This window comes from Chiloscyllium plagiosum, chromosome 28 (genome assembly GCF_004010195.1).
Source record: "Chiloscyllium plagiosum isolate BGI_BamShark_2017 chromosome 28, ASM401019v2, whole genome shotgun sequence".
Lineage (NCBI taxonomy): Eukaryota > Metazoa > Chordata > Chondrichthyes > Orectolobiformes > Hemiscylliidae > Chiloscyllium > Chiloscyllium plagiosum.
This window is the reverse complement of record NC_057737.1, coordinates 31888641-31914408: the sequence shown is the minus strand read 5'-3', so window position 1 is coordinate 31914408 and position 25768 is coordinate 31888641. Positions and strand designations below refer to the sequence as shown.

At 40.3% G+C, this 25768-nt stretch overlaps 1 protein-coding gene across 10 annotated transcripts in view; it reads left to right on the top strand.

The window, feature by feature from the left end:
* The window catches only part of LOC122564089 (syntaxin-1A), a 375281-nt gene that overhangs the window by 11817 nt on the left and 337696 nt on the right, over nucleotides 1-25768 (top strand). For all 10 annotated transcript variants that reach the window (XR_006315817.1, XR_006315816.1, XM_043718623.1 and 7 more), the window contains exon 2: nucleotides 12276-12353. Coding sequence is in view for 8 of the 10 variants with exons in the window: in XM_043718623.1 (XP_043574558.1) it covers nucleotides 12276-12353 (78 nt within the window). In the remaining 2 variants the exon portion in view is untranslated. The remainder of the gene's footprint in view (nucleotides 1-12275; nucleotides 12354-25768) is intronic.

Here is a 25768-nt window from a genome sequence, read left to right as displayed (position 1 = left end):
GAAATGAGGAAACTGGAGAAATCTGAGTTCATCCCTTGTGGTTGGAGGGTTCCTAGGCGGAAGATGAGGCGCTCTTCCTCCAGCCGTCGTGTTGCTATGGTCTGGCGATGGAGGAGTCCAAGGGCCTGCATGTCCTTGGTGGAGTGGGAAGGGGAGTTGAAGTGTTGAGCCACGAGGTGGTTGGGTTGGTTGGTCCGGGTGTCCCAGACGTACTCTCTGAAACGTTCCGCAAGTAGGCGACCTGTCTCCCCAATGTAGAGGGCTGCCACAGCGGGTGCAGCGGATGCAGTAAATGACATGTGTGGAGGTGCAGGTGAATTTGTGGCGGATATGGATTTGTACACTCCAGTCCAATACCGGCATCTCCAAATCTTGAATTCATAAGCATAGCAATTTTCTGTTTCTCTTTTCTGTCCGCATGATTGAAATCTTTCACCAATACTGCAATTCTAATAAATCTTTTCAACACCCTTTTTAAAGCCTTGGTATGTTTCCTAAAATGTGATGCCCAGAACTGAGCAGAATACTCCACTCCAGCAAAGTCCTAACCAGTGTTTTATAAAGGTTTAGCATAACTTGCTTTTTGCTATACTCTGTATGTACAAAGTGTGGAACCTAGTGTGTCTGTTTAACAGTTTCTCGACATGGTCTGCCAACTTCAAAGATTCCTGTATGTAAATCCCCACTTCTCTAAGATTCCTGTATGTGAATCCCCACTACTCTTAAGATTCCTGCCCTCTTTAATTGTACTAGACTAGATCATTGAACATACTTTAAGAGAAGATAGATAAATTATGAAATATTGGGAGATGAGGGTTACGTGGAGCTGGCACTGAAGAAGAGATGAGGCCTCGGCAGATCAGCCATGATGTTATTAAATGATGGTGCAGGCTTGAAGGTTTAAATGGAATATTCCTACTTTTGTTTTTATGTTTTTAGTTTATATTCCTTCTCCTCGTTCTTCCTTCTAAAATTGTGCGCTTCACACCTTCTCTGCAATAAATCTCTTAAACTATACATGTGCCCATTTCACCAGATTCCTATCTCCTCCAGAAATCTGTTACTGTTCTTCACAATATTGTTTACATTTTCAAGTCTGGATTATCTAAAAATGTTAATGTTATACCCTTTCTGCCTAAGTCTCGGTCATTAATATGTTTCGGAAACAGCAGTGTTCCTAAAACCGACACAGGGAAGCATCACTTCCAGTCTGAAATATAAACTCCTATCCTCTGCATTTTGTTGCTGAGCCAGTGTTGTGTCATGTAGTCACTGCCCCTTTAATGTCATGATCTTCAATTTTGAATCCGGGTTTATTGTGTGTTACTTTCTCAAACACCTTTTAATGTTTCATATATACAAAACCAACAGCATTTACATCATCAGTCTTCTTCACTACTTCAGTAAAGAGCATGACCAAATTTGTCAAACATGAATAACCTTTAACAAACCTATGCAGTCTTTTGTTTATTAATCCATATTTTCAAAGTCTCAATAAACTTGTTTATGATCGTTGGTTCTAAAATTTTCCTGACCATCCACATTAGGCTTATTACCTTGCAGTTGTGAAACTTAGCCCTCTCCTTTCATTAACAGATATCTAGCGTTTTTGCAATCCTGCAGGCCTCGCAGACCACTTTAGTACCTAAAAGTATGGTCAGAGCCCATGTAATTTACATTCATCCCTCAACAAGTTAGGATACATCCCTAACAAACTGAATTATTTTTCTACTTTTAGTGCTGAGAACCTTTTTAAGTACCTCTTTATGTATTTTATCCTGTTCAAGTTTTTGACTTCCTCCTCTTACTGTGACAATGGCAGTATTATCTTCGGTAGACAAAGATCATTTATTATCTCAGCCATGCTGTCTTCCTGCACAAGAAGATCTCTGTTTTGACCCCTAATCAGCCCATTGTTCCATTGACTGTCCTTTTATAATTCTGCTTTTAAAAAGAAGTATAAGTTCCCTTTAATGCTGTCTGGTAATCTATCACTATGCATTCTTTTTGCTCCAGTTATTCCCTTTCTCCTCCCTACATTTTGAATTCACCTTGGTTTTTCCACTGAATTACCAACCTGGATGTTTAGCATAAGGCTGCTATTCTTGTTTAATTTTATCTACTATATTATTAGTCATCCAGGGACTTCTAGTTTTGGATGCCGTTATTATCCTCCTCGTGGGAATCTGTCTGACTATAAGTGAATCACAGTAACTCCTCTTTGAAGGCCTCCTTTCACTCAGTTACTGTTTTACTCTCGACATCTGCCTTTAAAGAGCAGGTTTAACTTGGACAAGTGTCATGAAGTACTTCAGAGGCATGAGGGAAAATGAACATTTTGCTGAATCTCAGGAGGGTCACTGAAGACTTAGTCACAAAGATTTTATAGTAGGACAGATACCTGCAAGAGGGAGATGGGGACCTAGGGAGTAGGACTAACATCAGGAAATAATGTGAATGATTATGAGGCTGGAGTTATACAAATGGGGAATTAGAAGGACAGTAATATAAGGCTGGGAAAAAAAGGTCACCAAAGCAATTAAACACAAAGATGATAATGTTACATTTAACACATTTACACTCTGAAAGTCATTGTAAATCACTGAGAATAAGGACAACAGGACAGTCCGATTTAACAGAGCTTTGAATGCGCCAAAGATTATAGAAGGTAACCTATCGAATCTTGACACTTTTGAGTTTAAAGAGGTTTGCTCCATAGGACACCAGGTGAATAGTACTGCAGAACCAGATATAGTGGTCTGAAAAGTGCTACCAACCATCCATGCAGGCCAGGAAGATTTGGAGTAAGGAGACTGTCATTTATTGTAAGGAAGGAGGAGAGAATTGGGAGATTTTAGCAGTCAGGATCCTAGGCGATTTGCTAATTGAATGCCTGGTGATAGATTGAATTTTATTCAATTTCTCTGTCCATAAAGAGTTCAACTTAGGGGCCACTTGACTCTTGAACAGAAAGACCTATCGCATCAGATCACAGTTGGGAAATGGCTCCCTTTCCTTTCTCCCACAATTAGATTGATGTGTCACAAAAGACATCAGGCAACTGGGTGAGGTGAGTTGAGGGTGCACTGGCATAAGTCTGGCTGAGAGTAGATCTGAGTTGCAAAACCAATAATGTGGACTGAGAGTACATTGTAAAGCAGACAGTGAGAAGATTTGGTGGTAGGGAAGGTGATCTAATTGCAAAGCAGGAAGCAGATAAGGTTGGCACCCTGTAAAATGGAGAAGAGTATGAGGGGAGCTCTCCTATATTTCATGGCGCATAAGCAATGGTGCAAAGGCATTATCGTAACGCACCTCTGCTAAAATCAGAAGTGAGCACATTGGAAGCAGATTGAGGTTGCATTTACAAATGCTTGAATTTCTAACCCTCTCTGTCCTTCTTTTTCTGCAGGCTTAAAATTATCCCCATTGTATTTTTAGATGAAAAAGGCATGAATAAAGAATTTAGGTGACGGATAAATTTAAGATAGTATCAAGACAGCCAATATGAGAGAGAAAATGTGACAATGCAATGGAAAGGATATTTGAGTCAAAAGCTGAGCTCAGAGTTGAACGTGCAGAACACTGAGGTTGTGAGCTGTCTCATTCACCCATTAACACTGAAGGCTGTAAGGCCGTGCAAGTACAGGTGTATGTATACTGCAGGGTTCCAGGTAAATACAGTGGTAATATGAGCTTGAGTTCCAGATTATCCTTACTCCTGAGGCATCAAAGATTTCATCTGTTATGAAAACATATCACCAGTACTGGAAAATGTATCAGTATACCCCTCAAGAAGTTGTTTCCAACTATGATTGTTAGTGCAGAGGGAAAGATCTGAGTATTCCAAGCATATCCTTGAGAAAGGATCAAAGGTAACTCATGGATTTATTAACACCTCTGCACTTGTGAACAGCATATCTGGCAGCTATCTACACAGGCCATGCTCTCCCTTTGTAGGTGTTGCCAACTGTGATTGAATCTATACCTGGATGTTTCACAACAAGGCTTAACCCATTCTGCAGCCATTGTTCTGCTGACATATACATCAGTTTGACACCATTTGAATGCACAGACACAATACTCAATTTAATGATGTTTATCTGTTACACAGAAAGATTTCCCCATCCCCGTTTTCAATATTTTTAGAAAGAGTAATGTTCTGGGACAATCCTGCAGTATTGGCTAGGCTACTGTATTTGCTTTGTTTCACCTTTCTATTCTTAAATCATACTTCACGTACCTTGCCCCGTACTGCACTGCAGTTCTTGCCAGTGTGTCTCATACCCTTTGTGATAATCCCTCTGTGTCTGAGACCTTTCTTTCTTTCATATCTCTAGATTGGTCTTATTCCTTCTTATCTAGTGTATCACAGTTTATTCATTCTTAGAAGCTCACATTCTTAGAAGCTCCTAATTTTTGATGCTTTCTTGATTTTCCTGCAAATTTTTTTTTGACCAGTGAAATGTTTCCCTATGAACAGCAGACACTGTACCTGACAAATGGTGATTGGATATAAGGCCCAAGCCTAGTTGTAAAAACATCTGTTGTTACTCAGCCTGTAATCTTTTATTTCTGCACACACCTACATTATGTCTTTATGTGAGAGCTGTTTCTTGTGTGCCTATTATTCTCTATTGTTATTCAGACCTGCACATGGCACTTTCCATCAATGCAGTCATGTTTCTGTGAGCAAAATTACATTCATTATACATATCTTTTAAGCATATTAGTCAGAGTAATTAGAGTAAATTCTTGCTGTATCTTTAATTATACAAAATAAAAAAATGTTTCACATGGTGTCATTTGGGCCAATGCTTTTGGAGTTGAATAATTGAAATGTAAGAGAACTAGTAATTTTTAAACAAGGTATTTCAGACACCTTTACCCTTCTGTCCAGTGTAATCAGATTTCCCCTTGCAATGTTCCATTCTTTTCTATCTAAATGGCAAACTGTACATCATATCGTCCCCCAGCACCGTCGGATCCACCCTGGGCTGTCTCCTCTTCCTTCTCTGCATTGGCAATGTCACAGCCCGGGAGGGGAAGCAGGTGAAGGAGTAAAGGTTAGTGTTCAGATGTATGCTGAAAACCCAGATCTGCCTCTAATACCTAGCTCAGCTGAACCACTATCACTGTGCCATTAGACTGTCTGATATTTCCCCTTCCCCCACCTCACCCCAGCTCCTACCTTCCAGCTCAGCACTGCCCTCATGACCTGTCTTACCTGCATATCTTCCTTTCCACCGATCTGCTCCACCCTCCTCTCTGACCTATCACCTCCATCTCCACCCCCATTCACCTATTGTACTCTATGCTACTTTCTCCCCACTCCCACCCCTCTGTCATTTATCTCTCCACTCTGCAGGCACCCTGCCTCTATTCCTGATGAAGGGCTTTTGCCTGAAACGTCGATTTTCCTGCTCCTCGGATGCTGCCTGACCTACTGTGCTTTTCCAGCACGACTCTAATCTAGACTCTGGTTTCCAGCATCTGCAGTCCTTGTTTTTACCTGTCTGATATCCAGGATGACTTGCAACAATTTCCAGCTCAATATTCCACTGATTCAACCTTCTTTGTACTGCCACTGTCTAGCTCTGTAATGATTCTCTGTAATCTTGGCACCCTTAACCTAGATCATTTACTTTGATCTCAGTATGCCTGTGAGCCACACTGATTAAACTGTAATAGCTGCCCACTAAAAGCTTGTCCAATCTAGATTCCCATCCTCCATAAATTCCCTACAATATTCCCAGTAAATGAGATTTCTCTTTCCCCTTTGATATTGAGCTGAAAAAATATCAAAAAATATCAACATTGAACAAACTTACTAAATGAGAGTTCACAGACCCATGGTGTCTAAAGCTTTTTTTATTCTATATATGTGCTATTGGAGGCAGCCTACCACATCCCTACAGAAAAAGAATTGTAAATTTACAGTTTTAGGTCATGAAAGTTGAAGTTTTCAAGACTGCTATTAGCATTCGGTTTCAGTAAGAAAAGCAAGGGAGATGGATCAGGAGAAGTTAGCACTGCTGCCTCACAGCGCCAGAGACCCGGGTTCAATTCCCGCCTAAGGCGACTGACTGTGTGGAGTTTGCACGTTCTCCCCGTGTCTGCGTGGGTTTCCTCCGGGTGCTCCGGTTTCCTCCCACCATCCAAAGATGTGCAGGGTCAGGTGAATTGGCCATAATAAATTGCCCGTAGTGTTAGCTAAGGGGTAAATGTAGGCGTATGGGTGGGTTTCGCTTCGGAGGGTCGGTGTGGACTTGTTGGGCCGAAGGGCCTGTTTCCACACTGTAATCTAAAAAAATATATAAATGGAGTTTGGGTACAGATCAATAATAATCTCGTTGAATGTTGGGATGGGATCAAGGGACTGAATGATCTACCCCTGTTGCTGTGAATAATCAAGAGAATAATATTTGGCATTTGGCATATATGTCAAACAGGCCTCATAACCAGGTTGTTCAGTAACTGTTTGAAGTGATTAGACAGCAACATGGGTTTCATTCATATTTCAGAGGAATTCTTCAGCATCAGCCACCACCAGACCATTCCCTTGTCACAATCCCATCATATTTGATAATTATATTATGACATTTTACATCAACCAACAGGATAGAGAATTAATGGGAATCTATTTTAAAAAAAATGCAAGGCAGTGACCCAGTTAAAGATTCACTTTAAAGTGTATCGCACCAAGATTTATGTGATGGAAAGCAATAGAGATCTGTGTATAAATTCATATTCTGTAGCTCTAGATCAGAAACTATTAAACCGCTGGCTCCTGTGGAAACTGTGATGTGTGGGGTGGAGTCATCATAGGGTAAATGTCTGGAAGCTGCTGATTGCCGGGATAATTTCCTTTGCTTTCCTCTTCTTTCCTAATTGTGAAACGTAGCTGAGCAGGGACATAACTAATTAGACACTGGAGGCTGCCTTAAGAGTCAGGCAGACCTTCCATGAAACAGAAGGAATTGAACCAAGTGGTATTACAAGTCAGCTCAGCACAAATTTGAAAATAATGAAAAAAGAAACTCCTTGCAATTCCTTATTCTTTTTTTTTAGAAAAATCTTTTGGGGATGAGTAGTAGTTACTGCAGCGCTGTGATGAGGAGCCTATCAGTTTGGGTGTGAGAATTGACGATAGAAATCATTATGTTAACTTGTAGACTTGGTGTCATACCCCAGGGTTAATTGAGATCACATCAATGAAAGCAGGTGGAGGCTAAGAACCTACATTAGCAGTTGGATCAGATGGCAATTAGTCTAACTCAATGAATCTACAGTATTGCAGGTAGTTGAAAAGTGCACAGAAGTGACGATTATGTAGCTCAGTCACTTCAGGATAGAATCCAATTTAGAGTTCTTGTGGTACAGTGGTAGTGTCCCTACACCTGAGCGCAAAGGCCCAGTTCAAATTCCACCTGCTTCAGAAGTGTGTAAGTAACATCTCTGAACAGGTTGTTTAAAAACACCTTCAATCCTACAGGCCAACTTGATCCTGGTACATTGCAAACACTGGCTGGAGCAATTCAGCGAGACAATAGTTGCTGTTGAGGTTAAATCTATAATTTTAAAAATAGTAAACATTGGTCAAAAATTCATGACCATTAAACAGAATGCTACATCTAAGGTAAGCAGTTATTGATTCAGCTGTATAAACTAGAGATTGCAACTGGAGTCCAACTTTTGGTGGACATGAGCTTTTTCCATTTTACTGACAGTAGTTATCGATGAGTCTGAGTTTTCAACTCTGGAATGCTAGGTCTGTAAGTACATTGAAATAAGTGACTTTATGGGTTTTTTTGGCAGTAATTTAAAATGAACACCTCCTGCTAAAGGATTTGGAGGTTTGTTAAGCTCAGTATTGCAATGGAATCAGGACCGAGTAACACTTTAAGAAAACTAAAATATTGTGGATGCTGAAGATCTGAAATAAATCTAGAAAATGCAAGGAAAAGCTCTGGCAGTCTGTCAGCACCTATGGAGAGAGAACCAGAGTTAATATTTCAAGTTCAGTGTGACGTTTCTTGTGAACCTAATGGTTCAATGCCAGATATATGGCAGAAGCTTACAGGGTTCTGAATGAAGCAGACTACAGTGTATATTAGAAAATGAAGCAAGGCCTATGGTTGTCAACTGTCCTCAGTTAAGGGAGGTAGCGTTCAGTCAAGGAGTCCCAGCACAGTAAGTGAATGGTTTCCTCTATCACCAATCCAGGGCTTGGACCCAGTCAGTCCAGCTGCAATAGACAGATTCAGGATCCTCTCCTCATAAACGAGGAGAAGCTGAATGTCAGACAATCCACTACCTGCCTTGACTCTTTCTGCCCTATTGTGGGCTGTTTTTCTCTTGATATGAGAGAGAGAGAGAGAGAGAGAGAGGCAGGTGTTATGGCAGATGAAAGTGGGTGGCAAAGCTGTTACTTGGATCGTAGGTCTGGAAGATCGTATGAAGTTCCTGCAAGGCAAGTCCCTTATCCAGCTTGGCGTTAATAAAAGTTGTGGTGCAATAAGGTTCTTTTAATGGTCATAATCATCCACCGTGTGATAAGTGGGGCAGAAATATGTCCACAATCCTTTCCACCACAGACATCAGATGGAGGCAGGAGGGCAATGGGACCTCACCTGACCCCCTCCTGCCTAATTAAGATCCTTAGCACACCAAACATACCACAGGAGAGGACACAAGATTCCACTCTATATTTGTGTGGATGATTGATTTTATTTAGTGATGTTCATTGTTTAATAGCAGTCTTGTGGCTGTGTATCAGTTTAATTTCAGTTTGCCAATCTGTCTCAGTGGTTGATGTTAGTTAGTTTCTCTGCTTGTGTCTCAATGGGTTGGATTTCAGTAGGTTGGTTAAAGTGCCTAATTCTGGGCAATGTCAGTTTGCAGCACAAAGTTTACCAGCAGCTGTTTGAGGGAAGTAGAGGTCAACACCTGTTATCAAATGAGCTGTGAGTGCTGTTATTAGACTGTCTGCCATATTCTCTATCAGATCAGCCTTTCAATATCTACAATCTGATTGATCCTGACTCCGAACACAAGCCAGCCAACTTGCCCCTGCTTCAGATTAATTAGCAGGCTGCCTTAAATCAGGGAGACTGATAACAATTTAATGGATGATCTAATTAACCTCTAACCTTTAAAGTGTGTGCTATTTTTGCTTCTGTTGCCGCTTATGGTGCAGAGAGACCAAGGGCTGTAATGTCATAACTCTGATTGCACGGAAGCTTCACAGTTTTATTGATTGAAAAAACAATATTATCTTTACTTTCCTACAATTCCTGTCATCAGCACATCTTATTGTTTCAGCTATATTTTGCACTGATTCCAACATAATTATGTGACCCCATTTCATCTCTACTGAGCCCACAATCTGCATGCAACTAAAGTGTGACAGGCTGGAGAAAGAATGTGGACGCAGGACAGAATTCTCAAATAAGGCTGGTTTTCTACAAATAACCCCCTGAATATTTTCACAAAACTCAAAATTCAAGTGCTAATAATCAAAGCTCAGGTCTCCTCAAGGGATTTTTAGACTTAACTTGCTGGTCATAGTAATCTGTTTCATGTTAATACTAATTGCACATCAGGAATAGATTAACTCTTGTGGGTTACTTTATTTAAAACCATGAAACACATTAAAAGCTATGAAGCAGACATTACAGCAATCAACTTGTTTCTGTGCATGCAATTTGTAGCCACAGTAGACTCACTCACAGGTAGACTCTTGATAGGGATTGATCTGCTTACCTGTAAGTGTTTTCAACATGCTTCAATGTTACAATGAACAAAGACATTGCAGTTGTCTCGTGTACTTTAGTGTGATTTAAGACTGCTGATGATGTGTTTTATCTGTAGATTAATTTGGTTGCTCACAGTTCAGGCATGGTGAACCTCATCAGCATGATATTTTTCATTAACAAAACAGAAGTTGCTGGAAAAGCTCAGAAGGTTTGGCAGTATCTGTGAAGAGAAGTCAGAGTTAACGTTTTCGGTCCAGTGATATTTTTCACTGTTGTTTGCCATGTCAAATACTGATCATGAGCTAATAATGAAGTGCTCATCAGAGGTTGTGTAGCTCTCTGGGTTTATATATTTAAAACCGAAAAACACATTGCAAGTTACGAAGCAGACATTACAGCAAACCACCTAATGTGTATATGTGCAGCTTGCAGATTTACAATCAGGCAGAATTGTGCCATTGTGTACAGACAACACATTGAGTCTTTCTCACAAGGAGATACACCTACAATAATCTGGACTGCACATGGTTGTGTAAGGTTGACCATTGTCCCAGGGGCAGAGTCATAAATTGGTCCAGAGCAGGATGGAGTGCTAGCATCCTGCTTCCAATGGTAGTACATGTGGTAAGTACCCACAGTAATGCACCAGAAAGCAGCAAGCAGGTGGTGAATAGATTTCCAAGACAGAGTGGAGAGCTGGTGCTGCACACCCCAGCAAAGCAAGCTGGTATTCAGAGACCATGGGTAGGCAGAAAGATATATAATTAGAGGAGAGAGAGTGAGAGAAAGAGACAGATCCACAGTAGAAGGAGAGGTGGTGTGTAGTTTTGAAATCAGCTGTATAAAAAGGGTCAATTTGACATTTCTAGCCATGTTAGCCTCCTTCCATTTGCTTACACATGGCCTTCAAGAGTATATTTTGCTTTCCTCTTCCAAAAATGGGTGCTCCAAGATATTGATACCCACCTGCCCCATGTAAATGATCTGACCTTGAAAACTCCCAGCTCTACTACTAATGTGATGTGAGTGCTGCTGCATTGCAGTTCCACAAATGGAGCTAAATTGCAGGTATTCAGGGACCATATGTCCATGGTGCTGGTGACTGTACCTTTACTGATAATTCAGGTCCCTTCACATTGTCTGCATCTGTGATTCCTATTCAGCATCCTCTGATTGACTTTTGGTTGTGTCAGCTGCAGTCTTGGCTGTGTTTTAAATCTTCAGATCTGTGCGCAAAGCGTCATTGCTGAGATGTCAATCCTTCCGTCAATATTTAGTACTCATGCCTATTAATGTGGCATTGATCAACAATCCAGTTCTCAAAACAGAATCATTGCACCAAGATCAAGAGAGCTAACCTAAGTGCCTGAGGCTAAAAAGGAAGATCCTGCACTCATTTTGTGGCCCTACTTTTGTATTTCACTTGTAATATCAGGTAAAGTGGCCAATTTATCTGTGTTCTTTCCCAGTAATTAAACTTGGATTATACATGATTGGTTTTTTCCTGTGATTCTACAGCCCTGCAATCTTTATGATTAAATAACATGAAGCAGAATCACTGACTCAAGCCTGACACTGCACCTGTTTGTGTCCAAACTGAAACTAAAACCATAGCTTACAGGAGCTCCTCAGTGTTTCACGTTAATAAACAGTGAAGTGGAAGGAATTAAAAGCTACGTTTGAATTTCTGGCTACAATAGGAAATTACACAATCAGAGTTTGAATTTCTTAATACAATATCTCTTGTATTCATTCTAGATAGTTCTGCTTTCAGTTTCTGGAAATGCTACCATCAAAGGTTGGGACCCTTAATGGGTGGCATGGTGGCTCAGTAGTTAGCACCTCTGCCTCACAACGTCAGAGACCCTGGTTCGATTCCGGTCTCAGGTGACTGTCTGTGTGGAGTTTGCACTTTTCCCCCTTTTCTCCATGGGTTTGCTCTAGTTTCCTCCAACAGTCCAAAGATGTGCAGGCCATGTTAAATTGGACCTAGTACTCAAGGATGTGTAGGTTAGGTGGATTAGCCATGGGAAATACAGGGTTATAAGATAGGCGGAGGGTCTCGTTAGGATGCTGTTTGGATGGTTGGTGTGGGCTTGTTCGGCCGAAAGACCTGTCTCCACACTGTAGGGATTCTACGATCCATAGACTGCCCTCTGATAAGGCAATAAATTCTGGCCTGGCCTGCAGAAGCCCTCATCCTGTGAATTAATTAATAGGAAAACAGACTTTAATGTACCAGCTTGGATATTGCTAAAATGTTTAATGCATACAGATAGGATACACTATTCAATGATTAAACCTATATTGACATGAATCCCTTCCCCTTAAGACCATTGGTCTTAATCGGCTCTTATGGAAAACTCAAGAAGGGTAAAATTAAATATAATGCTGTTAATAATTCAAGTGAAAAGTAAGATGGGCAAGTTCAGGGTTTACTTGGGTGTCATTGCCTTGTTCAGTGGGTGAATTCCTGCCCTGGACTGTGTGTAACATTTAGTCTTTACTCTTTCACAGGCAAAGGACAGCGATGATGATGATGAAGTCAGTGTTAATGTGGACAGAGACCACTTCATGGATGAGTTCTTTGAACAGGTGAGATTATTACAAGCGGAGGCAGAAGGATGAGCGCATTGAAATGGCCATGGTAACAGCAGAATTTAAGTGTCATTGTAGGTGCATTCCAAACATGTGTCAAAGTCACAAAGGTACAGCAATATGGCTGTGGACCGTGAACACAAAGTGTTAAATGTCAGCACAGTCAGATCATTATTAGGGGCAGTACAGTAGAGAAAAAAAGTAGTTAGCACACAAAAACAGTCCAAGGACAAGTGATGTGATTGCACATTGCAGGAGATTCTGGATCCTAGCGTGATCCAGTAAGAGTCTATGACTCAAGAAACTTCAGCTCAGAGACAGTGAGGTTGGTACGCTGTATGCACTGCAATGTATGGAGGAGGGCAAAGTTTACCTGGACACTTTATTCCAGAAGGCAGTGACGTTGTTTTACAATTGGATCTTCCAATTTGGTCAACAATCAGGGCCAGGAGGACATGAGCAGGTAAGGGAATTGAGAAGGTAGAGCCTCAGCCTTTGCAGGAATCCAACAGGTTTGAATCACTTGCACCCAATATGGACAAAAGTAGGTGCTATGGTGTTGGTGAGCATTTTAATGGAGGAAGTCACTCAAATGTTGAGAATGGGGTGATGTGTCACAGCTGCAGTATTTAGGGGCTTCTGGATACCCGGGTGATCCAGGTCAGAAATGCCTGCAGTAAGTGTTTGCAGCTTGAGCAGCTTTGGCTCATAATTCATGAGCTGGAGATTGAATTACAAACACTGTGACACGTCAGGGAGGAGAAAAGTGACCTGAATATTTTGTACTGGGGGCAGTCAGATCTGTTTGGTTATGGTCTTCTGAATTGGTCAGGTGGAATAGGAGAGTATGAATTTGAGAGAGGCTGTTAAGGAACCCAGAGTGTCAGATTTTGCAATTGCACTTCTACTTGTTTGGATGTGAGTGAAGCTGCATGGTAGATGTGCTAACTGTCCATGGCACTGTGGTACAGAAACTCATTCAAATGAGGAGAGCCAAAAGCAGTGTAGCAGCAGTTGGGAGAAGTATCATGAGGGGAATAGTCATTGTCCTGTGTAGCCAAGAATGGGAGTTCAGAAGACTATGTTGACGACTTGGTGACAGGACTCAAGAAGTTGTTCTGAACTGAAACTTGGAGTGGATGGGAACGATCCTGTTGTAATGGTTCATATTGTTACCAATGACATAAGCAGAACAAGGAAAGATGCTTTCCCTTAGTCAGAATGAGGACTTAGGCTCCAAACTGAATATCTAAACCTCAAGGCTAACAATTTATTAACTGACCCACATACATTTGGAAGACCGCACATAAGATTAGTGAAATGAATTAGTGGCTCAAAGACTGGTGTGGAAGACATCAGTTCAGGCTTATGGAGCACTGGCATCAGTACAGGAGAAATAGTCAGGAAACAAACATTAGAACAGCCTGTATGTGATCTATACTGGGACCAGTGTCCTAACAAATGCTATAACTAGGCAAGTAGAGAGGGCTTTAAACTTAGCAGTGCAGCTGAGGAATGCAACCTGGGTAAATGTAGAAAATCAACTGGTAGAATCAAGCCAGGAGAGCAGAATAGTAATTTGGGAAGGGAAGGTCAGAGAAAGACAGGATGAGACTAGAGTAAAAGAGACAGAATAAAGCTAAGGATACACCAACAGTCAAGATTAGATGTTAAAAGATAACAAAGAGATGGATGGCATGTCACATGATTGGACAGAATACCAAAAAGGGCAAAGGATAACTAAAAGATTAATCAGCAGAAATATATCAGCAATATGACAGGAAGCTACCCAGAAATATAAAAAATGGATAGCTGGAGCTTTTACAGGAATTTTAAAAAGGAAAGGGGTAAGTAAAGTTTACACAGGTCCTTGAGAGAGAAAGAATTGATATGAATAAATTTGCTTTTCTCTTCATTACAGAGGATACAAAAGACATTCTAGTAATTATTGTAAATCAAGTGGTGGAAGGGAGAACTAGCTGAGATTACAATCAATAGGGAAGTGGTGCTGAATAAATTGATGGAGCTGTGAACTGACAGGCCTCAGGTCCTGATGAATTTCATTTAGTGGCTTAGAAGAAAGAACTAATAAAACAGTAGATATATTGGTGTTAATTTTTCAAGAAGTGCCAGATTCGGGAAAGGTACCAACAGAAGGAAGGTAGCAAATACAAGTTCTCTGTTCAAGAAGGGAGCGTGGCAGAAATCAGGAAATGATATCTGTTGTGAGCAAGGTGTTAGAATTGATCATTATGGAAATTATAGCCAGACACTGCAAAAGCTCAAAGTAATCAGGAAGTGTCAGCATGGTTTTGTGAACGTGAAGTGATGTTTAACCAAAGGAGTAAAATGCACTGTAGATAAAAGGAAGCCTGTAGACATACTGTACTAGATTTCCAGAAGGAATTTAGATTAGATTAGATTAGAATTGGTGACGGAGAAATGGTTTACCATTCCTGGCACGCTAGCACAGTTCCTGGAAAAAGTAAGTGATTTGTACCATTCTGACTCTTTCTGAACCATGTTGAGCTCAGTGTTCTGGTGAATCATATAACTAGGCAGTAGTCAGAGCTTCAATCTAATACAGAAGCGTGAGTGAGCCAAGGTGGAAAGATATGATAAATTAAAGAGAGAAAACAAGGCATTAGAGCCACATAGCTATAAGAAAAATTATGATCAAAATGCAGAAGGAAGAGACAGAGCATACAAACCCAGGAATGCAGTATTAAGGGTAAAGGTTGCAAAAATGCTAAATTGACTGAACTAGAAGCACCATATCTCAATGCACATGATATTTGTGACAAAATAGACGGAGTGACAGCTATAAAGTAAATTACATATGATAGACATGACTGCATACTGACAAAGTCTAGGACCTGAATATTCAAGGGTACAATGACATGTGGAATGGATAGAAAGCTAGGAAAAAATGGAGGAGTAATTCTGTTAATTAAGGATGAAATTAGTACAGTAGAATGAGGTGACCATGGTTCTAAAGATCAAAATGTAGAATGAGATTGGGTAGAGATAAGAAATAGTAAAGGTAGGAAGTCATTTATATTAGTAGATTACAGCCCACCTAACAGTGATGGAAATGGAAGGTGAGATGCACAGGGGAAAAAAAATACTAATTGGAGCTTGTAAATAATGTATGGAAATAATCATGAGTAATTTTAATCTGTGAATGAATTGGATGTATCAGAATTGCAAAAGTAGCCTGGAACATGAGTTAGAGAGTGTTTACAGGATTTAGCACAACAATTCTTACAACAGCAAATTCTAAAGCCAATCAGACAAAAGTCTAATCTAAATCTGGTGACGTACAATGAAATAAGATTGATTAATTACCTCATAGGAAAAGCAGTGATCATAGCATCATTGAATCATACATTCAGTTTGAGGCTGAGAAGACTGGGCCTAAGTCTGGTGTTTTAAACATAAATAATGCAAGTGTGAAGTTACGAACATAGAGCTGGCTACAACAAACTGCAAAATTAGGTAAAGGAATAGGTCAGCAGAAATGTAGTGGTAGACGTTTAAGGCATATTTCATAACACTCAGTAACAATGCACTCCAGGAAGGATGAGAGTCTGATGGAAAGACAAACTATCTATGGCTATAAAGGAAGTCTAAAGTCTGTGGTGAGCAACTTATTGGAGAGGATTCTGTGGCACATGATTTATGATTACTTGGAAAAACATAGTTAAAAATCACACAACACCAGGTTATAGTCCAACAGGTTTAATTGGAAGCACACCAGCTTTCGGAGCGACGCTCCTTCATCAGGTGACAATCACCTGATGAAGGAACGTCGCTCCGAAAGCTAGTGTGCTTCCAATTAAACCTGTTGGACTATAACCTGGTGTTGTGTGATTTTTAACTTTGTACACCCCAGTCCAGCACCGGCATCTCCGAATTGATTAGAGATAGCCAGCACGGCTTTGATGAGGGGCAGGTCATGCTTCACAAGCCTTATTGAATTCTTTTGAGGATGTGACAAAACACGTTGAAGGTAGAGTAATGGATGTGGTGTACAAGGATTTGAGCAAGGCATTTGATAAGATTCCCGATGGTAGGCTCATTCAGAAAGTAAGGAGGCATGGGATACAGGGAAATCTGGCTGTCAGGATACAAAATTGGCTGGCCCATAGAAGACAGAGGGTGGTAATCGATGGAAAGATTCAGCCTGAAGTTCGGTGGCCATTGGTGTTCTGCTGGGATTGGTTCTGGGACCTCTGCTCTTTGTGATTTTTATAAATGTCTTGGATGAGGAAGTGGAAGGGTGGGTTAGTAAGTTTGCCAATGATATGAAGGATGGTGGAGTGGTGCATAGTGTGGAGGGCTGTTGTAGGTTTCAGCAAACATTGACAGGATGCAGAACTGGGCTGCTATGCAGCAGATGGACTGTAACCTGGAAAAGTGTGAAGTGATTCATTTTGGAAGGTCAAATTTGAATGCAGAATACAGGGTTAAAGGCAGGATTCTTGGCAGTGTGGAAGAACAGAGGGATCTTAGGGTCCATATTGGTAGATTCTTCAAAGTTGCCATCCAAGTTGATAGGGTTGTTAAGAAGGCATGTGGTGTGTTGGCTTTCATTAGCAGGGGGATTGAGCTTAAGAGCCATGAGGTTATGCTGCAGCTCTATAGAGTCCGAGTTAGACGACACTTGGAAATTGTGTTAAGTTCTGGTCATCTCATTGTAGGAAGGATGTGGAAGCTTTAGAGAGGGTGCAGAGGAGATTTACCAGGATGCCGACTGGAGTGGAGGGCATGTCTTATGAAGAAAGGTCGAGAGAGCTAAGTTTTTTCTCATTGGAGTGAAAAAGGGTGAGAGGCAACTTGATAGAAGTGTACAAAATGATGAGAGGCATTGATAGAGTGAATACTCAGAGACTTTTTCCAAAGGCAGAAATGGCTATCAGTAGAGGCCATAATTTTAAGGTGATTGGAAGAAGATTTAGGAGAGATGTCAGATGTCGGTTCTTTACACAGAGAGTGCTGGGTGTGTGGAATGCACTGCCAGCAGTGGTAATAGAGTCAGATACATTAGGGATATTTAAGCAACTCTTGCATAGGCAAATGGATGATAGTAGAATGATGGGTATGCAAGTTAGTTTGATCTTAGAGCAGGATAAAAGGTCGGCACAACATCAAGGGCCAAAGAGCCTATACTGTGCTGTACTGTTCTATAATGTAAAACTCGGAAAGGAAATGCATACAATTCCATGAAAATAACAGCAGATCAGATGTCTGTGCAGATTTTATATACATGTAAAACTAAGAAGGAAAAAGAATATGAGAAAAAGCTGACAAAAGGTGAGAAGCAGGCAGTAAGTAGATATTTAGAAATGAAAAATGTAAATAAAATTAGCTTTCATCTTCGAGAGGGTATGTCTGTAGAACCAACAATGGAAAATAAGAAAATGGCAGAGGAATTGAACAGTTATTTTGTTTTTATCTTCTCTATATTGAATACAAATGACATCTCAAAAAACCAGGAGGTGAAAGAGAGGGAAGAACTTAAAACAGTTATATTCACCAGGGGAAGGGTACTGAGAGACTTGTTTAAACTAAAAGTTAACATGTTGTTAGGTTCTGGTGAGAATCAGTCGCAGTTATTAAGAGGAATGGCTGCTGAGATAGTCAATGCATTGGTTTTAATTTTCCAAAATTCCCTTCATTCCAGAGATGTCTGACCAACTTGGAAAATAACAACAAAAGTAATTCCTGAATTCAGGAATAAGGGTAGGGGAAACAGGAAGGCCAGTTTGTCTAAAAGCTGTCAAATTGTGGTCATATTATTAAGGAGGTCATAGGGCACTGAATATCTCAGTGCAATCAGTTAGTCACCACAATTTTGTGAAAGGGAAATAGTGTTTAACTAATTCAAAAATGAGTTGTTTGAGGAAGTAATAAGCAAAGTAAATCAAGGGAAACATGCAGATGGGCTGTACTTATATTTTCATGGGGCATTCAACAAGGTACCACATCAAAGTTAACACAAAAAAAACTCATGGTGTAGGAGCTAACATATCAGCATAGATGGACAATTGATTAGCTAAGAGGAAACTGAGAGTTGGCGTAAATGGTTCATTTCACTCACTGAGTAGTAACAAGTGGAGTGCCATAGGGCTGTGCTGGAATTTCACTAGGTTAAACCTGACTAGGATGGAACTACCAAGGTGTGGTTGCTTAATTTGCTAATAACATGAAGGTGAGTAAGTTGATAACAGGACATGAGAAGCCAGCAAAGGGAAAGAAGTTGGTTAAATAAATGGCAGATGGAGTAAACTTGTAGACTCTGGAATGAAAAAAACAACCAGCACATTATTTAAATGGAGTGAGATTGTAGCACTCTGAGGTACTGAGGAATCGAGATATTCTGGAACAAGCATCATGAAAACATTAATATGCAGACACAGCTAGTGATTAGGGAGGCAAATGGAATTACAAGGGGAATGGAATATAAAGTAGGGATGTTTTCCGACAATTGTACAATACATTGCCATGGCTACATTTAGAGCAATGTGTGCAGTTTTAATCTTTTTTTTAAAGGAAAAGACATAATTGTATTGGATGTAGTTCTGAGAAGACTGATGCCTGAAAAGTGGGTGTTATCTCGAGGAAAGGATGAACAGGCTGAGCTTGCATTCATTGGAGTTTAAAAGAATCTTTTTGAAGTTCTGACAGAACTTGACAAGATGGATGCTGAATGGCTGCTTCTCCTCATGAGAGAAGCTAGAGCAAGGGGACACAGTTGGGATCATATATTTAAGACTGAGATTAGGATATTTTTTCTCTTTATGGACCATGAGTCTGTGGAACACTTCTCCACAGTGACTTAAAGTCAGGATTATTGAATACTATTAAGGCAAAGATAATCTCTTGACTAACAAGGAAGTCAAAGGATATCACTGATTGGCTGGACAAGAATTGGACCCGCAATCAGATCAGTAATGCTGTAATTGATTAGCAGAGTTGGGTTGAATCTTGAATAGACTGCTCTTGTTCATATGTTTGTACATATGTTTGCATGTTCTTGGATATCATTTATATCACATCTACCGCTTTCCCCTCATCAACCTCCTTCGTCACCTTTTCAAAGAATTCAATCTTGTTCATATGTTTGTACATATGTTTGCATGTTCTTGGATATCATTGGATACAATCTGCCATTAAGAGACATTCTCTATAAACTTTCAGATCTACTGAAACAGAGGATTGCAATGAGTTATCAATGCAACAAGCCAACTCTTTGATGTAGCAACACTTTTGTAAAGTTCCACTATTAATGGTCTAGAACTGCTGCATTTCTTCTTTGAGAGAAAGCTTGTTAAGTCTGAGATACAAAGGCAGAGTTTAGGAGATGGTCATGTTCAGCATGTACCTATAGAAACAATAAAACCGTTGTTGTTTACAGCACAGGAAGAGGTCTTTGTGGGTTCCCGGTCAGATCAATTTAAACCTGATCCTACTTCCCTGCTTTCTCATCACCTATTCCCATTCTCCTGTTCACTCCCTATATCCTGACAAACGATTATCAAATTCCTGTTACAATAAAAAAAAGTGGCTTTGTCTTGAAGCCAAGGATTCCACAGTCCCAGTGGCTTCTGTATCATAATTATGTTTAGTTTCCCCAAGAGACATATATATCTGAAGAGGAATCCAAAAGTGCTGTGGGCAGGTGAAATTTAAAAGATGCAGATAAAAGGAACTGTCAGAAGGAGGCATCATGTTTTTCTTGCCTGAAGAAATTTTCTCACTGATAACCTTAGAGAAAGCTGAGAGAGTGGTGAACTAAGAAGAGATGGACAGAAATGTCGATAAAAGAAACCAAAGGTGCAGGCATCAGTCTGCAGGTGAATGATAAAGCAGTCAGCACCCAACCATCTCTTGCTGAGTGTGGAGGTGTCAGTGATGCAGTGTGAGAAGGTTTACTCTGGCATTCACATCTCTTTCTGGTGCCATTATGTCTGCTGGCCTAGCTTTCATTGGAATATGGCCTTTCATATGAACTGTTTACTTGTCAAAGTGATGCTTGCCTCAGTATGAGCGTGCAGAAGTACTATGAATGGCAGTCATGCACAGGGTACTTTTAGTGACTTTCCCTCTTACTCTGCTCATCATAACATCTTGAGCACAGGGATTTCTATTGTAATTAGGAAGCAAAATAATGTATTGAAGCCTTGGAAGGGGATAAATAAGCAAATATGTGAAGGGAAAACTAGTTATTTGTAAATCTACAATGCCAACGTATTTATTGTGACCATTAAAAACAAAATCCAGCAACTAATTTCCAGAAACCATTTCTAGGAATATTCAACTGATCATCGAACATAACCAATCCATCCAGTTTCGGAAGCTCCCTGAAATCCTTTAGGACTGAGACCCTGTAAACTAAATCAATGTTTAAGTGAATGCTGTTTACCTGTGTCACTACCAGCATTCCTTGCTCATAGGAGCTGGGTATAATGCACAGTGAATGGAGGTCTGGTATGGGATGGGATTCTACACAATTTTCCAGTTGAGTCCACCTGATTTACTCCAATTAATTTGGTGTACCTGATCAGAAAATCGAGCCTGAGGCAATTCTCTCTCTCTCTGATTTTCTGTCTTACTGCATTCAGAAAATGTTGTGGTCGGTCAGAGCTGATTGTCTCTCCCAGTTGAAGTGAACTTCAAGGCAAATCCATCTATAATTTATACCACACAAAATTTTTCCTGTGCTTTCAGCAAGGTTGAAATGTTTCCTTTCTATTTTTATCTCTTTAATGAGGAGTTGTTGGTGTCCAAAGACCAAATCAATGCAAGTACCTACTGACTGTCAAGGTCATAGAGTCATATGGCATGGAAACAGACCCTTCAGTCCAACTAGTCCATGCCAACCATGTTCCCAAACTAAACTAGTTCCACCTGTCTGTGTTTAGCCCATATCCCTCCAAACCTTCCTTTTGATATATAATAACAAAATATATTTCTCCCCCCCTCCTCCATGAGAAACCTACAAGAAAGTCTGAAACTCAAGAACAGCTGCAAGATCCACACTATCTCGCATCCAAATGCATGAAGATGTGACCATTTGTTTTTCAGACATTTGCATAACTCCTGATAGGAAAACAGCTCATCTCAGCTTTTTGCTGCCCTCTGTATCTCTTGAAAATGAGAACATCTGTTATGAAGCCGATTTTATCAGAAACTGACTTTAATATGCATTTATTAATGAGCAAATGTGATGTTTATTCCAGTGGCAATTATGACTAATTCCAACAAAATTGATCCATTTGGTCTTATTCCTTGGCCGGTTTAGTCTATTGCTTAGTTACTGGCAAGACTCCATAAAGCATTTTTCATTGTCTTTTTTACATCCAATTCCAATTTCTCTGATCTCAGAAATGAATGTTTCCTAATCTGGTTGATTTGTTGATCAAAAATGCATGCATGTATTGCTGAATCTGTTGTTAAACTTCACAGTGATTTGAGTAATGGAAGAGGTGCAGAAAATCTGGATTCCAGGACAGCAATTATTTGTTGTAGGGTCTCTGGCAATGTACCACAGATCTTGCTAAATTTCATAGAAAGCTGGAGATTGTGATGATGGTTATTTTAATTTTTTACTCCTTTAGTATAACTTGTCTGTAATGTCTTCTATTTTGATGACACTTTGAAGGGAATAAAACATCTTTTGCTAGGTAGAGTTATGTTATAACAAGGGGTCCGCTGCTTTTTGTCACTATACAAATGATTTGGATGAATATAGGAAGTATGGTTAGTAAGTTTGCAGATGACACCAAAATTGGTAGTGTAGCGGGCAGTGAAGAAGGTTACCTCAGAGTACAACAGGATGTTGGTCAGATGGGCAAACGGGTCTTGGAGGGCAGAAGGAGTTTAATTTAGATAAATGTGAGGTGTTGCAGTTTAGTAAGACAAATCGGGACAGCACGTATACACTCAATGTTAAAGTCCTGGGGAGTGTTACCAAACAAACAGGCCTTGGGTTGCAGGTTCATAGTTCCTTGAAATTGGAATCCTAGGTAGACAGGGTAGTGAAGATGGCATTTGATACACTTGTCTTTATTGGTCAGAGTATTGAGTAAAGGAGTTGGGAGGTCATGTTGCGGTTGTACAGGACATTGGTAAAGCCACTTTGGAGTACTGAATCCAATTCTGGCCTCCCTGCTGTAGGAAAAATGTTGTGAAACGTGAAAGGGTTCAGAAAAGATTTACAAGGACGTTGCCAGGATTGGGGGTTTTGAACTATCGGGAGAGGCTGAATAGGCTGGGGCTGTTTTCCCTGGAGTGTCGGAAGCTGAGAGGTTTATAAAATCATGGGGATTGGATAAGGTGACTCGTCAAACTCTTTTCCCCTGAGTGGGGGAGTCTAAAACCAGAGGGGCATAGATTTAAGTTGAGAAAAAGAAGATTTAAAAGGGACCTAAGGGGTAACTTTTTCACACGTGTATGGAGTGAGCTGCCAGAGGGAGGTGGTGGAGGCTGGTACAATTACAACATTTAAAAGGCATCTGAATGTGTATATGAATATGGGCCAAATGCTGGTAAACGGCACAATTTGAATATAGACTATCCGGTCGGTGTAGACAAGTTGGACCAAAGAGCGTTTCTATGTTATTTATCTCTATGACTCTACGTAGACAAATGGGGGAAACAGACAATGTTCATTTATTCATTTTGATTGATTTTATTCATTGTGATTGTTTCTACCATCAGGATGTCTTATAGGAAATACTTGGTTTGGTTTGTCCTAAAGCTAATTACTATTGGTAAATTAATTTGTGGGAAAGTATCCTAATTTTTTGAACTCCAATGGGAGTGTACTCAATCATGAAAGAAATCTTCCTGATATTACTTGATCTTAAAATTAGCATAATGAGAGAAGGATTGGGTGTAATTGTTGCCATACATATCCCATGTAGTGTGGCTGTCCAAATGCGAGGCAGTTGAATGAGTTGAGTTGTAGAAAATACATTGTAAGTGTCGAGTTTTACATAGCGGTTTTTTGCACACCTTCCAAGTTATGAGGCCTATCATAGCTGTTCAGTCGTGTTGGTGGTTGTAGTTTGAAGAAGTCCACTGGAGTGTAGAGTGGTTGTAGTACATGGTGTAGTTGGGGATGATGGGCATTTAAAATGTTCTGACTTCATTGATAGAATTGCATAGATGAAAGGGAATCAATATTGCATTTCAGAAATAGGCCATTCAACCTGCCATATTTGTACTAGTGTTTTATTCAACTGGAGTTGCCTTGGCTGACTGTGCTTTGCTCAACTATCAGGTTTAAAAATCATTTCTGAAACAGTTAGAAATATTGACTGAACAATTTAGCTAAATAATTCTGCATTCTAACTGCCCTCTTTTGTAAAGAATTAATTTTCCTAACCTTCCTTTCAGATAGTCTTAGATTTGTGTCCACTCGTTAGCATCCAATTGATCATGGGAACAATTTATCTTAATGCTAACACTTCATAATCTTGAAAACCTTGATTAGATAACTACTTGAACTTTTCTCAGCAGAATATACAAAAAGTCCCAAATTCTCCAGACTCTTTTCATAGCTGTGGAACAGAGAGTGAATCTCAGCAACACATTTTGTGGTTGGAACGGTGGCTCAGTGGGTAGCATTGCTGCCTCAGTACCAGAGATCTGGGTTTAAGACCAGAAGACCGTAAGACATAGGTGTGGAAGTAAAGCCATTCAGCACATTGAGTCCACTTCGCCATTCAATCATGGCTAATTGGCATTTCAACGCCACTTACCCACACTCTCCCTGTATGCCCTAATTCTTTGTGAGATTAAGAATTTATCAATCTTTGCCTCGAAGACATTTAATGTTCCAGACTCCACTGCGTTCCGTGGCAATGAATTCCACAGCCCCACCACTCTCTGGCTGAATAAATGTCTCCTCCTTTCATTTTAAATTGACCCTCTCTAATTCTTAAAGCTATGCACATAGGTCCTGGTATCCCCGCCTGACGGAAACAAATTACCAGCGTTTACCTTTTCTAAGCCATGCATTATCTTGTAAGTTTCTATTAGATTTCCCTTCAATCTTCTAAACTCTAATGAATACAATCCCAGGATCCTCAGCCATTTATCGTATGTTAGGCCTACTATTCCAGGGATCATCCGTGTGAATCCCCACTGGACATCCTCCAGTGCCAGTATGTCCTTCCTGAAGTGTGGGACCCAAAACTGGACACCGCATTCTAAATGGGGTCTAACCAGAGCTTTATGAGGTCTCAGTAGCACTTTTACATTCCAACCCCCTTGAGATAAATGACAACATTACATTTGCTTTCTTAAGCACGGACTCAACCTGCAAGTCAACCTTTAGAGAATTCTGGAGTAGCACTCCCAGATCCCTTTGTCCTTTGATTTTATGAATTTTCTCACCATTTAGAAAATAATCCATGCCTGTACTCTTTTTTCCAAAGTGCAAGATCTTGCATTTGCTCACATTGAATTTCATCAGCCATTTCTTGGACCACTCTTCTAAACTGTCTAAATGTTTCTGCAGGCTCCGCACCTCCTCAGAACTACCTGCCTGTCCACCTAACTTCGTATCATTGGCGAACTTCACCAGAATGCTCCCAGTCCCTTCATCCAGATTATTAATATATAAAGTGAAAAGCTATGGCCCCTACACTGAACCCTGCAGGACACCACTTGTCACTAGTTGCCATTCCGAAAAAGAACCTTTTACCCCAAATCTCTGCCTTCTGTCAGACAGCCAATCCCCAATCAATGCTAGTAGCTCACCTCGAACACCATGGGACCCTCACCTTACTCAGCAGCCTCCCGCGAGGCACCTTTATCAAAGGCCTTTTGGAAGTCTAGGTAGATAACATCCACTAGGTTTCCCTGGTCTAACCTACTTGTCACCTCTTCAAAGAATTATAACAGGTTTGTCAGGCACGACCTCCCCTTACTAAATCCATGCTGACTTGTTCTAATCTGACCCTGCACTTCCAAGAATTTAGAAATCTCATCCTTAACGATGGATTCTAGAATTTTACCTACAACCGAGGTTAGGCTAATCAGCCTAGAATTTTCCAGCATTTGTCTTGATCCTTTTTTGAACAAGGGGGTTACAGCAGCAACTTTCCAAACATCTGGACTTTTCCTCACTCCAGTGATTTTTGAAAGATTACAACCAACGCCTCTGCTATTTCTTCAGCCACCTCCCTGAGAACTCTAGGATGCAGCCCATCCGGGCCAGATGATTTATCAATTTTTAGACCTTTTAGCTTTTCTGGCACTTTCTCTTTTGTAATGGTTTCCATACTCAACTCTGTCCCTTGACTGTCTTAATTGTTGGGATATTCCTCATGTCTTCCACTGTAAAGACTGACACAAAGTATTTATTAAGTTCTTCAGTTATTTTCTTATCTTCCATC